Raw genomic sequence first — 16,094 nt, 5'->3', positions numbered from 1 at the left:
ATGCAAGGTGAAGGTAAGAAGTTGAAGCGAATAAGGTATGGACCTTTCAAGATACTTGAGAAAATTGGTGAGAATGATTTTCGCCTTGATTTGCCAGCGTACATGTACATCTATTTGGTAGTTAATGCAGAAAGCTTGAGGCTGTTTGAACCTTCATTTATTGAAGATCCCGAAGAGCAGAGTCAATTGCCTTCTATTGATGATCTATTGCCTGAATATCTTAATGAATTGCAGGAAGATATAGTTCTATACAAGAAGGTGAGAACTACGTGCAGAGGGGATGTTGAGTACCTTAGGATTGGGCTCAAAGGTTCAAAACCAAGCAGTGCAAGATGGATAGAAATTGGGCAAGCAAGGAATCTATATCCTCACTTTATTGATGCTTAAAAACAAACTTTTGGTGGTCCAATTTTTTTTTTTCAGTGGGTAGGCTGTGATTCAAACTGGATCCTAGAACACCCACTAAGTTTTCACGAACTCTTTAAAAATCATGCCAAAGTTTCAAAGTCTTATAAAGATCAAGCTTATCGGAGATATCCTCATAACAGTTGCAATTTGTGATCAGCACGGAGCAACGAGGACCCTCGGTCAAGCGCGCAAACTGTCGGCCCATGGTAACACGCGTTGTTGAAAATTAGCAAAACCAGAGGTAAATTCAAGAAACTGGGGTAGTTTCTGATATCGCAGGGCAAACCCCTCAAAGAAGAAAAGGCCGCAAGCACCCAGACCCAAAAAATCATAAAATACAATGGATATCATTTCGAGTCTGTCATAAGTGGGGTCCCACAAAAACCAACAGGATATCGGAAGGGCTTCGAGTGGTAAGCGGTTTCAACCAAGTCCTGTATGATGCCACATAATGGTTTCCACACGTCCGGCAGAAGAGAGAGAATACCGCTCACATCGAACGAGTAAATATCGTGTTACTTATCCCTCCGATATGGATGATGACCGTAGGATTTGGAGGCTTAGATCAACGGCAGAGACACGTTCCGGTGGATGACAGGATTTGATGAGGTTAACGGGCAGAGTTGTATAGGATTTGAAGCTCGACGTGGATGATGCATTGGCAGAAGGTCGTGATACGTGGGCATTCTTGTAGTTAACGGAATAAACAGTCGTTTCAAAAACGTCCAAGAGAACTGACACTCAGTTCGTTATGAAATAGGTGGCCACCTCCCTGTGAGGCGTTATATAGTGATGATTACGAAGAACAAAGGGATTCAGACAGACAGAGGTAGGGGAACTGGAGAGCCGGGAAGCGAAAACGAATAGTCAGAATGCAGATTGGCTTTAAAGCCACGAACTGACAGAGAGAGAAGAAGGCAAGTTAAGAAAGCTAAGAGCAAAGAGAAGAAGTCGAACTGACCTACAAAAGAAAAGGCAACATCGAGCCAAAGTCAAGACAGAGACAGAGAGAGTCAAAGAGTTTGTGTACTCCAGAGAAGGCTTGAGAGGTTCAAGCACACTTCTATGTAATACCTGTCATGTATGAGTCTCAGATTGGGCTCATACCACTGTGACCAATAGAGGTTGAGAGTTAGTAAGGAGAGTCTGTGTACTACAAAGACTTGGGAGATCCAAGTACAGTCCTGCTGATTTATATATGCTTTGTGAGACTCAAATTGAGCTCACTGTTGTAAAAAATCTGCTTTGAAAACATAATAGAGAGGCCACCACTGAAGGCTAGACCAGGAGACATAGCCCAGGAGTCTTGGGTGAACTCCTTATTAAACTTGTTGTGTTTATATGTTTTCCTATTACGTTTTCCTTAACTGCTTCAGTGCCTGTGTATTTCTCAATCTTATCAATCTGTTGCATAAAATAACATAGGCACATCATGCACATGAGTCTATAATACCTTAATTATTTGTCTTAGATCAAATTTCGGATCACTAAGTATTATCCAAAGGAAGTCATTAGGTGGAGGATAGGAAATACTTGTGTAGGTTAAACTGAAGGTTGAGAAAAGAATATTGCATTCATCCAAAGTCTTTGACCAAGGGTGCAAAGAATTAGAAGCTTGGAGGCTTGGAAATTTGGTGAAGTATTGGCCAAAGGAATTCATCACGTGGAGGATAGGAAATACTTGTGTAGGTTAAGTTCAAGGTTGAGCAGAGCATATTATATTCATCCAAATTCTTTGACCAAGGGTGCAAGGAATCAGGGGCTCGGAGAGCTACAGAAGAGGCTAGAGATTGGCTTGAGCTGGCTTGTGAGCAGGGAGATTGATCATATTGAGTGTTGGGATTGTTCCTTTGAGGACAAGCATTATATTATGATCTTGGATTGTATTCACATCATAGTGAAAGAAGTTTTGAGGTAGGTGACTGAGTATTTTTATGGCTAAAACCATACAAACAAAAGTCCCTTAAGCAAGCTAAGAAGGATAATAAATTATCACCCAAGTACTATGGTCCTTACAAGGTGTTGCATAAAATTGGTACTATGGCATACAATTTGGAGCTGCCTACATCTTCCCAAGTACACCAACTTTTCCATGTTTCATGCTTAATAAGGTTATCACTGACAAGCTTCCAATTCAAACAATTGTTCGAGAACTTCACAAAGAAGGAAAAATCATATTTGAGCCTGAAGCGGTCAGGCAAACAAGATCCTGATAGTTATGGATCAATCAATTTCAGAGCATCTCATTAAATGGAAGAACTTGCCTGCTAAAGATTCCACATTGGAGGTTGAGAATTTTGTACAGAAGCATCCAAAACGACTCAAATTCCTTGTAGATTCAAATTGCTAATTGTAATATTCTAAAACAATAGACTTGAATTTACTCTACTCATCGGTGACAATAAATAACTGATTGCAAAATAACAAAGCATACAAGAGAAAGAATGCAATCAACACATAACACAATGATTTCCTGGGAAAATCCACAGCAAAAAACCCCAAGTATATGTATATTGAATTAGTAAAAAAATATGAGAAGATTACAATGGATTTCTTAAGCCCGATTAATCTCTGCACTATCTCTATTTGTCTCTCTGCTTCCTAGGCAAGCCTTGGGCAATACTTAACCAATTTTTTGCTTTCCCAAGTCTTTATTTATTTGCGCGGATCCTCAAGGAATCAACCCCTATTTAATTGGGAAATCCCTCAATTATGAATTTCACAATCCTCATGGGCCTTCCTCTGTTTGTATTCACCATTTGTACAATTTAGATGCTTATACAACTCATAATACACTATCGCTGAACTCTAATCTCAATTGAGACATTCTCTGATTTGACTTGCATGAGTTAATTATGAGTGAATATTTAGTTTACTAGTTGATCACTGTAGGCAACACCACATTGCACTTCAGGCAACACCACATTGTACTTCAGGCAATACCACACTACACATCAATCAGCATCCTACTTGACTGCAGGTAGCACTGATCCAAAATTGATTCAATTTTTCCTCCAGATCATAGTCTTCAAATGTAGTTGAAAGTTGAATCAAATCGAAGTGCTCATCGATATGATTCCAATGGTGCGAATGACACATAAATTCAAGTTTGGATGAAGAAGTTATGGCCAGTCAAAGTTTTTGGGAAAAATTAGGGAAAATGGAAAAAAGGTCAAAAAGTCAAAGTCAATAGGTCAAAGTCAAAGCAACTATCAACGCAGGGTGACATCAGAAAGATGTGGCATCCCGAGAACATGCCACGCATCCTGGATGACGTCAGTAGGAGAAATGACATGGTGGCACGTGATTGGACAGAATGGGTCAATACGGTGCTAACACGTGTCAGCCTGGATTTGCCCAATGTTGGCATGAAATCCCAAAAATTTGGGGTCAAGGGGAGTCGAACCCCTCACCTCTTGGAACTGCCAAGACTTCACCGAAATCCACTCACGGTCGAGCTACCTAGGTGCTTGTTAACGAATTTGTTGATTCTATATTTATTGTTGCGGGATTGAAGGCGCCAGAAAAAAGGGCCGACGACCGGGGTCAACCCCACAGCCTCTAAACCCCTTTTTTGGTTACAAAATTATCCCACATCCACTACAATAAACAACCATTTATGGTATATATTACCATATATCCAATGTATAAGCCAACAAAGCACGAAGATACATGTCACCCAAAGTTTAATGCGGATATATGTTACTATATATGTATATCAATCCATATCAAAATGCCGGAGTGTCGGGCGGAGGTTTCGACCCACCGACCTCCAACATTGTAATATATACCATGCCTTTACACCTTCAGGCTAGCCAATATGCCCATGCGTTCGAACTTGAAACAAAGCCGAACCAAAATCCTTTTAACCTGTTGTAGAGCCGAACCCACCAAATCTAGGGCGCGCGGACTTAGGTGGTTTCCAAAGCACAGAGGGCAGTGTTTGTTAGCGTAAGGTGGTTTGCAGAAGGCAGAGGGGGTTTTTCACATTCCAGGGGGTCTGGAGCGCACAGAGGCCAAATACGGGAAAGTTTATACTCATTTGACTCGAAATTTCAAGCTGAAAGCAATGGTGAGACACACTGCAAGCTAAGGACTCGAAGAGGAAGCGAGGAAGTCTGGTGAACTCTGTTATCAAATTGTCGATGTGTTGATGCATATGTTTATGTTTCAATTTGCTTCTGTGTTTATGTTATTCACAACCTTTTCGATCCGTTGCACTAAGTAACATAAGCAAACTTCGCATAATGTCTATAATACCTTTTTACATTTTTGGATCAAGTTGGTATCAGAGCAGCAAGGTTTTTAAGGTCTGACAAGATTGTGTGAAGATTTGAATGCTTAATAGGTTGAGGCTTGAACGAGGTGAAGCTGAACTTTTTGAGGCGAATCTAGAGATTGGAAGGGTCTTTTCACAAATAAGGATGACGGATGAAAACCCACTTGGATCAGAATCTCAATTCCTGGATAGTTTCATGATGATACACGCAATGGTGGAAGAGATGTATTGCAAGTTTAAGAAGAACAAAGATGAAGGCACTTCATCACCTAAAGACAAAGAAGATAAGGGAAAGGGAGAAATGCATCCTCCACCATCTCCTCCATCATCACCATTACCATCATCATCATCTTCTTCTTCTCATAAATCTAGTCCTTATAAGAAGAAAAAGAAGAAATCCTCTTTGATCAAATTAGATGTAAAATTTGATTTGTCGATTTATGATGGAGAACTTAATGCTGAAAAGCTTTATAATTGGATAAGACAAATTGAAGTGTATTGCAGGGTGCAGAAGGTTGTTTCAGAAAGGAAGAAGATCCAACTTGCTAGCCTTCTACTTGGAGGAACCGCACTTGTATGGTGGGAAGGCAAGACACAAATAGATATCCAAAAGCATGGTAAAATCATTTCAACTTGGAATGAATTTGTTTCTACTATTAAAAAGAAATTTTATCCTTTGGCTTATATGTAACAAGCAATGTTGAGTTCGCAAACATTGCGTCAATTAAAAGGTCAAAGTGTTCAAAGTTATACTCACGAATTCCGTAAGAGAGCTTTAACATTAGGCATATCATTGGACTCACCAGAGACATTGTTAAAATACATCGGTTTATTTGAGGAATACTATACTTATGTCTAATCCAACCAGCTTAGATGATGTATCAGTCCAAGCAACTCATCTAGAAGCTAGAGGCAAAAATGTAACCCATGATGTTGGGAAATCATCCAAACCTATTGAAGGTAAGAATAAATATAAGAAGAAACTTAAATGGAAGGAGAAGAAAGCAAACACCGTGAAGAAAGATAAACATTTGTTTACTCACTGTAAAAGGGAGGGTCATGATGAGGCACACTGCTGGTCATTGTATCCGGAATTGAAGCCTAAGAAGTTTGGGAGTATGGAGCGGAAGAATGTTGCTGCAATTCAAAAGGACTTGGGATCAAATTCTGGTGATGAGACAACGGTTACATCTACAGGTATAAAAGGTAAAGATTCTAAAGCATCTACAAGTACTTCTTCACATTCCGTTGATAATGATAATGATGAGAGGAAAAGAAATGAGCTATTTCACATTAGAGTCATTTCCAAGAATACTAAAATTGATACCTTATTTGATAGTGGTTCACAAATTAATTTGATTTCTGAAGCAATTGTAAAGAAATTGGGTATAGAAACTAAACCTCATAAAAAGCCATATCCATTAGGCTGGGTGAGTGATAAAACTAAGCTACAAGTTACAAAACAATGTAAACTTCGTTTTGATATTGGGTCGAAGTTTGTAGATGAGGTAGAGTTAGACATAGTCCTGTTGGACATATGTGGAATTGTGTTAGGAAGTCCATACTTGTACGATAGAAATGCTATCTTCTATCGAACTGAAATAAGTATCAACTCACTAAGCATGGAATTGAATATATTGTAAGATCTCATAAACTCAAAGATAATTTCTCTCTCATAAATTCTGAATAGATGAAAATAATTGTAAATGCAAGTAAACAATTTTTACTCATGATTGTAAAAGCAAAGGATATTGATAAATCCAATGCTTTCCAAGGCTGTAATCCTAAACAGAATGCATATCTAGTTAAAGTTGTTTCCGATTATGATATTTTGTTTCAAGAGCCTAAAGGGCTTCCACCCAAGAGGGAGATAGAACACGAAATTTATTTACAGCAAGATGCTCCACTACCTAACATTGGAATGTACAGGTTATCAACTCTAGAGAATGTAGAGATAAAGAAGTAGGTACATGAGTTGCTCGATCAAGGGTTTATTTGACCAAGCACATCATCGTGCGGTTCACCGATTGTGTTAGTGCGAAAGAAAAATGGTTCGTGGAGAATGTGCATTGATTTTAGAGAACTAAATAAAATCACAATCAAGAATCATTATCCTCTTCCTCGCATTCATGATTTATTAGATCAATTAAAAGATGCAGTTTACTTCTCTAAATTGGACTTGCAAAGCGGCTACCATCAGATCAGAGTTTTAGAACATGATGTATGGAAGACTGGTTTTAAAACAAATAAATGACTCTTTGAATGGATGGTTATGCCATTTGTCTTAACTAATGTGCTACATTCATACGAGTCATGGCTGATGTATTTAGACCATTCATTGATGAATTTGTAACAGTCTATTTATATTATATTCTTGTTTACACTAGGACATGGGAAGAACACTTAAAACATGTAAAGCAGGTTTTAGATGTTTTGAAAAGAGAAAATATCTGTGTAAAAATGTCAAAATGTGAATTTTCCAGGACATCTTTAAATTATTTGGGTTATATTGTAGGGGGTGGTGAATTGAAGATAGATCCCTCTAAGGTCGAAGTCATTGTAAATTGGCCTAAGCCCAATACTGCTATAGAAGTCAGAAGTTTCTTAGGGGCAACACAATATTGGAGGAAGATTATTTCTAACTTTTCTTTGATTGCAGCACCTCTGCATGCTTTGACAAGTGTGAAACAGGTGCTTCAATGAGGAGGCAAACAACAGAAAGCCTTCGATACATTTAAAGAATGGATCAGTACGGCGCTAGTACTAGCACTGCCAGATCTTCAGCATCCATTTGAGATCGAGATAAATGAAAGTGAATATGCCAAGGGGGAAGTGTTGATGCAGCACAAAAAGCCCATTTGCTTTCATTCTGAGACATTTACATCAACAGTAGTTAACTATCCCACGTATGATAAAGAATTATATGCATTAGTACATAGTGTTAAAAAGTGGAAACATTACATAATGGGTAAAGAAACAATAATACATATAGATCATCAACCACTACAATACTTACACTCACAAACTAAATTGCAACAATCATGACACTATATATGGATGGGATTTCTACAACAATTTCATCTTGTTATCAGATATAAGAAGGGCATGCATAATAAGGTTGCAGACATGTTAGCAGGACCAATCATAAATGCATCCACTATATTTAAGCATCATTCCGTAATTCATGAAAGTTACAATGAACAATATGCTCAAGATACAAATTTCAAGGATGTATATGCAACATTAAGTCATGGTAAGCAGGTAGAAGAATTGGATTATTTCATAAAGGACAAACTCTTATATCATTTGGGAAATTTATTCATTCCACAAACTGAAAGAGTTAATATAATTCGAGCAGGGCATACTTTTCTCATATCAGGTCATTTTGGAGTAAGTAAAACAGTTGCACAATTACAAAGATATTGCTATTGGCCACGAATGAATGAAACAATTTCTAGATACATTAAAGGATGTACTATGTGTGCTACAGGCAAGCCAAGTAATAGAAAATTAGGCTTGTATACTCCTTTACCAATTCTTTCTCGTCCTTGGGAAAGTGTTTCCATGGATTTTGTTAGGGGATTGCCAATGTCTAGAAAGGGTCATGACTATTTGTATGTAGTTGTGGATAGGTTCGGTAAGATGTGTATTTTAATACCATGTAATAAGCAAGTCACATCTGAACAAACTACAAATTTGTTCTTTCAAAATGTATGAGTTCATTTTGGGTTACCCACTTCTATTGTATCCGATCGAGATTCTCGATTTGTCAGGAAATTTTGGTCAAGTCTATGGGAGTTAATGGACACTAGGTTAAAGAAGAGCACGACATTTCATCCACAAATAGATGGTCAGACAAAAGTGGTCAACATGACAGTGATACATTTGTTTTGAGGATGTTGCAGCAAGCATCCTAAGCTTTGGGATGAACATTTGTGTTATGTGCAACATGCTTACAACCATGCAAAACATTCTTCTATTCATAGATCTCCTTTTGAGACTTGTTTGGGTTTTGTACCAAAGTCTCCCTTGGATTTTTTCGTTGGTAAAGACATAGTAGTTGATGGACACATTGATGTGGACAAGGCAACAAAGTTCATTGAACAAATCCAAGACATTCACGAGGTAGTACAGGAACAACTGGAAAGAAGCCAAACAAAGTATAAAGCGCAGCATGACAAACATTGAGTTGAGCATAGTTTTCAAGTTGGTGATCAAGTCTGGTTATACATTAGCAACGAAAGACTACAAGGGGAAGGTAAGAAATTGAAACCAATTAGATATGGTCCTTTCAAAATACTTGATAAAATTGGTGAAAATGATTTCTGCCTAGATCTACCAGCGTATATGCATATCTATTCCGTCATAAATGTTGAAAACTTGAGATTTTATGCATCTTCATTGATTGAAGATCCCAGAGAGAAAAGTCAGTTACCTTCCATCCAATATTTTTCGCCCGAGTATCTCAATGTCCTATGGGAGGACATAGTTCTTGATAGGAGGATAAGGAGTTCGTGACAAGGAAAGGTTGAATATCTTCGAGTTGGACTCAAAGGTACAAATCCAAGTAAAGCATGATGGATCAAGATTAGAAAAGTGAAGGAAGTTTATCGTCACTTACTCGATAGCTAAAACCAAACTTTTGGTGGTCTAAAAGCTTCCAGTGCGAAGGAGTGATCCAAAATGGATTCAATTTTGCCTCAAGATAAAAGTATTCGAACGCAGTTGAAAGTTGAATCAAATCGAAGTGCTCGTTGGTACAATTTCAACGGTGTGAACAACGTGTAAATCCGGGTTCAAATGAAGAAGTTATGGCCAGTGAAAGTTTTTGGGAAAAATTAGGGAAAATGGCAAAAAAGTAAAAAATTCAAAGTCAATAGGTCAAAGTCAAAGTCAATGGTCAATGCAGGGTGACATCAACAGGACGTGGCATCTCGGGAACATGCCACCTGTCCTGGATGACGTCAGTAGGAGTAGTGATGTGGTGGCACATGATTGGACAGAATGGGCCAATTTGGTGCTGACACGTGTTAGCTCAGATTTGCCCAATGTTTGCATGAAATCCTAGAAAATTGGGGTCAAGGGGAGTCGAACCCTTGACCTCCCAAAAATTCCAAGACTTTGCCGTAATCCGCTCATCGGTCGGGCTACAGAGGTGCTTTTTAACAGATTTGTTGATTTTATATTTATTGTTGCGAGATTGAAGGTGCCAGAAAAAAGGGCCGTCGACCGAGGTCAACCCCACAGCTGTCAGACCCCTTATTTGGTTACAAAATTATCCCACATCCACCACAACAGACAACCATATATGGTATATATTAGCATATATCCAATGTATAAGCCAACAGAGTGCGGAGATACATGTCACCCAAAGTTTAATGCGGATATATGTTACTATATATGTATATCAATCCATATCAAAACGTCGTCGTGTCGGGCAGAGGTTTCGACCCGCTGACCTCCAACATTGTAATATATACCACGCCTTTACAGCTTCGGGCTAACCAATATGCCCATACATTCAGACCTGAAACAGAGTCGAACCAAAATACTTTTTACCTATTACAGAGCTGAACCAGCACAAATCCAGGGCGTGCGGACCGAGGTGGTTTCCATAGCACAAAGGGTAGTTTTGGTTAGTGGAAAGTGGTTTTGCATAAGGAATAGGTGGTTTTGCACATTCTAGGGGGTCTGGAGGGCACATAGGCCAAATATGGGAAAGTTTATACTGGTTTGACTCGAAATTTTGAGCTGAATGAAATGGTGAGATCCTTTTTCTCATTTGAGTCTCTGTTTTTGAGCTCATGTCTATAAAATAATTTTGAAACTAATAAAGCAGTCGCACTGGAAGCTAAGGACTCGGAGAGGTAGCCAGGAAGTCTAGTGAACTCCATTATCAAATTGTCGTTGTATTGATGTGTATGTTTATGTTTCAATTTGCTTCTTTGTTTATGTTATTCGCAATCTTTTCAATCTGTTGCACTAAGTAACATAAGCAAGCTTCACATAAAGTCTATAATACCTTTTTACATTTTCGGATCAAGTCCACTTGGAGTGCAGGCACCACCACACTACTAGACCTCCCACTAGTTCCTCCAATAGTTGGAACTAGTTTAACTAACTTTAACTCTGTTAGACTGAATTAATTAATTACAACTCAAGATACACTCAACTAGTGCTCCTAAGTGTAGGAGACACTCTACATGAATCTAGTTAGACCCTCGACTCATTTTAATTGAGCCAACTATGTCAAATTAACTTAGTTAACTAATACAAGTTGTCATGAGATGTGGAATTACAATTTTATTCCCAATTTAATTCAAGGAAAAAATTAAATTAGGATTTTATTGTTTCCTTTTCAACAATTACCACTAAAATTTTGACAAAAGGTAAACTAATATTTCCAATGAATGTCTTTGGGCACACTTTCTATAGGGTCGAATTTGGTCTTGATATTCTACAAGTATGATCCAACAAAGTGGTGAACAACTTTTAAAATTGAATTCTCAAATGCCGAGGACTAGGCTTCGAGTTTCACTTCACCCCTATGGGATCAGATGGTGTCATAACACACAAATGGGGCTTGTGGCCTATGCTCCAATCATCCTAATCTTCTACATTGGTATGAGTCAAGGGACAAATTTGGTATTCTTTATCCGTTCAATTTCATTTGCAATAAAATAAGGACGCATGACCTTGTAAGGAAACTAGATCAGAAGCGAGATTGACTTGTCAATAGAAAAGAGAATGGCTTGTACAATTTTTATGCTAGGCTATTCCACCATGATGCATGAGCATGTGCAAACTTATGAGCCTAATTTCCTTTCATTAATCCCAAAATTCTCATGGAAAGGACAAACCTTTATTGGCAATGAAAATGTTTGCCACCCTACTAAAGAATTACTGTAAACTAGTTTCTTTGGATATACATGAACAAACTCACTCAGAGTGGCATCAATAAATTTAATAATGGGTGAGCTCAAAAATGTGATTGGAACTGGTTAGCATAATCACCTAACTCAGACTTAAGGTAATCCCACACAGAAGATGAATACCTTGGAACTAAATAATTGAAGCTATAAGGTTGCACAAGACCAATGTCACTATAGGATCGCTTAGAAATAGGAATCAACCATGAATTGACATACCAACAATGCAAGGCGATGTCATAGAATGTGTGTATTTCATACCAAATATAGGAGAGACAACGAACAACAGAAGGAAAATGGCACGATAGAAAACACTTGATTTTTGAAACGAGTGAGTTTGATAGGAATGCTTTTTCTTACTATTTCAAGACTATGGGTAGAGAACTCAACTCAAATTTAGCCGAGAGGATATTCATAATTGTAAACGTGAATGACATAATTGATGGTTAAGAATGGCAGAGATGAGAAACAAACAGGTCGAACATACATGGGCAATGTTGATAAGCTTTGAGTGGCCAGACTCTAATAAAAATGTGTGTTGTTGTATGATAAAAAATAAATCGTTCAAGGAATCTTTGGTTGCTTGCAAGTATAATAGGTTGATGACCACAAAAATAGAGGTTGTAGAAAACTAGACAGTGTGGCTCACAAATAATTAGTCAAGGCATACATACACCTACTCTAATACCATGTTAAACGCTCGCATAAATACACAACCAATTAGATAAACATGTGATGTCATTCTATTCACATGATGTACTATATTAATACATTTTTTTACTCTTGGTTTCCTATTCCAAGAGGTCTCTTGCACTTCCATCACAACTTTCACAGTTCCAATAGTCTCTTGTAATATAATTGGTGTTTTGGTTAATTTTCTAATTTCACTTTCTAGTTGATCAATACCAAAATCAAACTAGGTTGGATGAGTCACTCTTAGCAATGGAAGGATGATATTGTTCACTACCTAGCTATTCCTTGTGAAATTAGTATTTCACTCTCTACTATTTAAGGGGCATATGTATATAGAAACTTCAATATGAATTTTTGTAGCAAGTTACCCCTTTCCAACAAACTTGTAGCAATCCTATGTAAATTCCACATGTTAATGATGTATATTATGTTTCTTTGTTAGTTTCCTTTTAGTAAATTTAAGCTTTTAAAACGAATGCAAATGCTTTGTATAATTTACCATAACATAAAATAGAAATCAAACTAGAAAAAAAAATGAATAATAATATAATACTAATAATATAAAAAAAGAGATATATTTTAACTTTATTTTTTAACATATGTGTCGACTTTCTTTAAATAATGGGAAAGTTGATCATGAATTAGTGTCAAATTACTATGAATCATGAATACAAAGTGATTCATCACATCTCTATTCAAGGAAAATCATGTATGATGGACAAGCTTTCACTCTTGCAAAATGCTTTTGAGTCTTGGGTTTCCTTAAACACTAGAAATAAGATTTTCCTTTAAATAATGGTAAAGTTTATCATGAATTAGTGCCAAATTACTATGATTCATGAATACAAAGTGATTCATCACATCTCTATTCAAGGAAAATGATGTATGATGAAATTACCAATTAGTGGTCATAAGGGAGCAAGCTTTCACTCTTGTAAAATGTTTTTGAGTCGGGGGTTTCCTTAAACACTAGAAAGAAAAATACTTATTGAGACAAAAAAAAAGTTTTGCATCATATTACAAAAACAATGTACATCATGAATTTATGTTTCACTTTTTTCCATTATTTTAATAGGTAATAAATCATAAATAAAATATCCTTATTATTATAAAAAAATTTATCACTAATGGCCTTTTTATCGACTATTAATAAATAGATAACTTTAATTTTTAAGATAAAGTTTAAATTAAAAAATAGAATTTTAAATCAATATTCCTATTAGTTAATGAGTAAGTATAACTTTTGTTCGGCCTGGAGTATGCCGTAAAACTACTTCTGCTTGGCTAAGAGCTCGTCTTCCTCGGACGTAAGGGAACAGGTTAACGGCCCAAGACCCAGAGGCATCTGGCAGGAGTGAAAGCCTGCTCCCTTACGGACCACCAGCGGGTTATTACAGGTGGCGTGGTTTTCCTTGATAACGGTGATGAGTCAAACCGACATTCGCGGATAGCAGCCAGAGATGGCTGTCCTCACTGTTGGTTTGACACCTGAGTTTGATAGATTTTGCCACCTTCGAAAAAAAAAAAAGTATAACTTTTGTTTTGTTTTGAGTAAGTATTACAAATCGCAGCGAAGGCTATTCCATTCATAGCTATCCCACTCAATTATAATAGCTTTTCCCACTATTTAGAAAAAACGTAACTTTGTTGTAAAATTTGTATTAAAACATTATTAAATAAATAAAATTCCGCATTCGAGCAAAAATATCTAACACCATTAATAGCGGAGTTTAAACGTATTCCATGATCATTCATGCCGGTGGAACTTTAAACATGTGGATACTTTTGGCGATGACTTTAAAGGAAAGCTTTAGAAGCTACCCGGATGTTAACACCTCATCACTACGACCATGCCCTTCCGCATGTGCATCAGTGTTCTGCCAAGCAGGAAACATTCTCGCCATAGCCGTTTAACCAATCGTCTATTATAACACTGTTGCTTTTAGAAAAAGTCATACGTCACTTTCAATGAAGACGTAGTGGAACGGATCACTTCGTAATGTACGCTCCTAGTGTACAGCTGTACGCTCAGAGGAAATTGTCGGTGCCAAGTTCCAACAACTAAAGGTGCTGTTCAGCAGGGACGCGGATAAAACCGCAGCCAAAGACTAACGGAGGAAATGATCGGCGTTGCTTCACCGAAATAAAGGGGTTTGAAAAAGCGTGTCAAAAACGAATCCCTAATTCCCCGAAGCCGACTTCGCCACAACACCTATATATCATCCTCTCCCCCGTCCTTCACATAGTTCATCTTTGACATACTTCATTTCTGTGGAAGCGAAAAGATTGACTCTATACACTTTTGGTGACACAAATTTGCACTAGTATCCTTTCAGAACTGCTATTTCTACATAATATGGCTGGATTCAATACACTTCTCTGCTTGGTTTTCGTGCTGGGATTGGTGAGCTCAGCCTCTCCGGCACGGGCACCAGCACCGTCGCCCATTGCAACAGCTCCCAACGCGTCGCCGGTTCAATCTCCAGCAGCGCCATCACCGGCTTCGCCTCCTCCTGCGACTTCCCCAACTGTTTCTTCTCCCGCTTTTGCTCCTTCCGAAGTGGCCACCCCACCAAGCTCAGCCTCCTCTCCCACAGTTCAACCTCTAGCTTCTGGCCCTTCGGCTCAAGGCCCAGACACCGCTTCCCCACCGAACCTTAGCAGCGGGGCTGTCTCTACCACCAGTTTAGGGAAGATGGCAATCTTTGGGACCGCCTTGGTTGGAGGAGCTGCATTCCTTCTTTAAGCGTACCTCCATGCGTTATCATCTCCATCCTCATTATTAGAACGATGTGAAACAGCCATTCAATATTGTTCAAGGAGGAAATGGAGCGTGGTGGATTAGTTACATATATATGGTGATGGGATTCATTCATGTCATTTCGAGCTAGGGCTGCTGCTGGTTATTTTTTGAGTGCGATATTCTTTTTTTCTGTACACCAGAGAGTGGAAAAAGCCCATATTCGTTGGGCATTTGTTATTGTAGAATTTCTGCATATGACACATTTTTTTTTATGTATAATAATTATTCTTTATTTCCTTGAGCTTCAAACTTGGTTTGCATGATTATGATTTATTGTTTGGTGCTCAGTTCGAATGAGGAACGGACACATAAACTAGTGGATCGCAGCCGTCTGAACTTTAATTAAATAAATGGTTAAGATTTCGTAACAAATATTACTTATACACATGTTATAAATAAATATGGACAATCGTTTATCTCACCATTTATGTTTATTTTAAGTTTTTTTGATCTAAAGAAAAAAATATAGCATAATAACAACCGAATCACCCTCCAACAAACAGACTTTCTTTGAGCTGCATTGCATAGTTTCATCCCTCAGTGAACATGTACGTCTGCCCACAATTGTGTGGAGCTTGAGGTTATCTCCCAAGCAGCGTGCATAGTGCAATCCAGAAATCAACCAGACTGATTGTCACCCAGAACAACGCAGAAGTTCCTCAGCAATACATCTCAATCTACACTACCAGCAAGCAAATCAACCAACCCTCTTGGTGGTCAACTAGAGAGTTTGACCGGGTAGTGACCCCAGGAGTCACTCCCCCAAATATTGCGTAGAAGCTGCAAACCTTTCCCGCTTCGCTGACTGAGAAAACTGCATAGACAGGCTAGATAGACACCTAGTGTCCGTCCCTATCTCCCCTCTAGAATTGCGCAGCTTTTCCAGCCAATCACCCAGTCAGCCGACGGACTGCTCACCCAGAAAATTGCGGAGATTTTTGAGCAATCAGCCTAGTAGCAATTACAAAGTTTTGTCTTTAGC

General features: G+C 38.1%; 1 protein-coding gene across 1 annotated transcript; it reads left to right on the top strand.

Annotated features, from left to right (window-relative positions):
- The first annotated feature begins 14,572 nt into the window (after nt 1-14,572).
- On the top strand, nt 14,573-15,310 carry LOC149266765 (uncharacterized). The gene has a single exon (XM_089397381.1). It carries the CDS (start codon nt 14,666-14,668, stop codon nt 15,053-15,055), a length of 390 nt encoding a protein of 129 aa, XP_089253507.1. The 5' UTR covers nt 14,573-14,665; the 3' UTR covers nt 15,056-15,310.
- The last annotated feature ends 784 nt before the right edge of the window (nt 15,311-16,094 follow it).

The sequence above is a fragment of the Pinus tabuliformis genome, chromosome 6 (assembly GCF_031772625.1).
Source record: "Pinus tabuliformis cultivar Carrire ecotype Pingquan chromosome 6, CPIR1, whole genome shotgun sequence".
Lineage (NCBI taxonomy): Eukaryota > Viridiplantae > Streptophyta > Pinopsida > Pinales > Pinaceae > Pinus > Pinus tabuliformis.
This window is presented reverse-complemented; position numbering and strand designations above follow the sequence as displayed.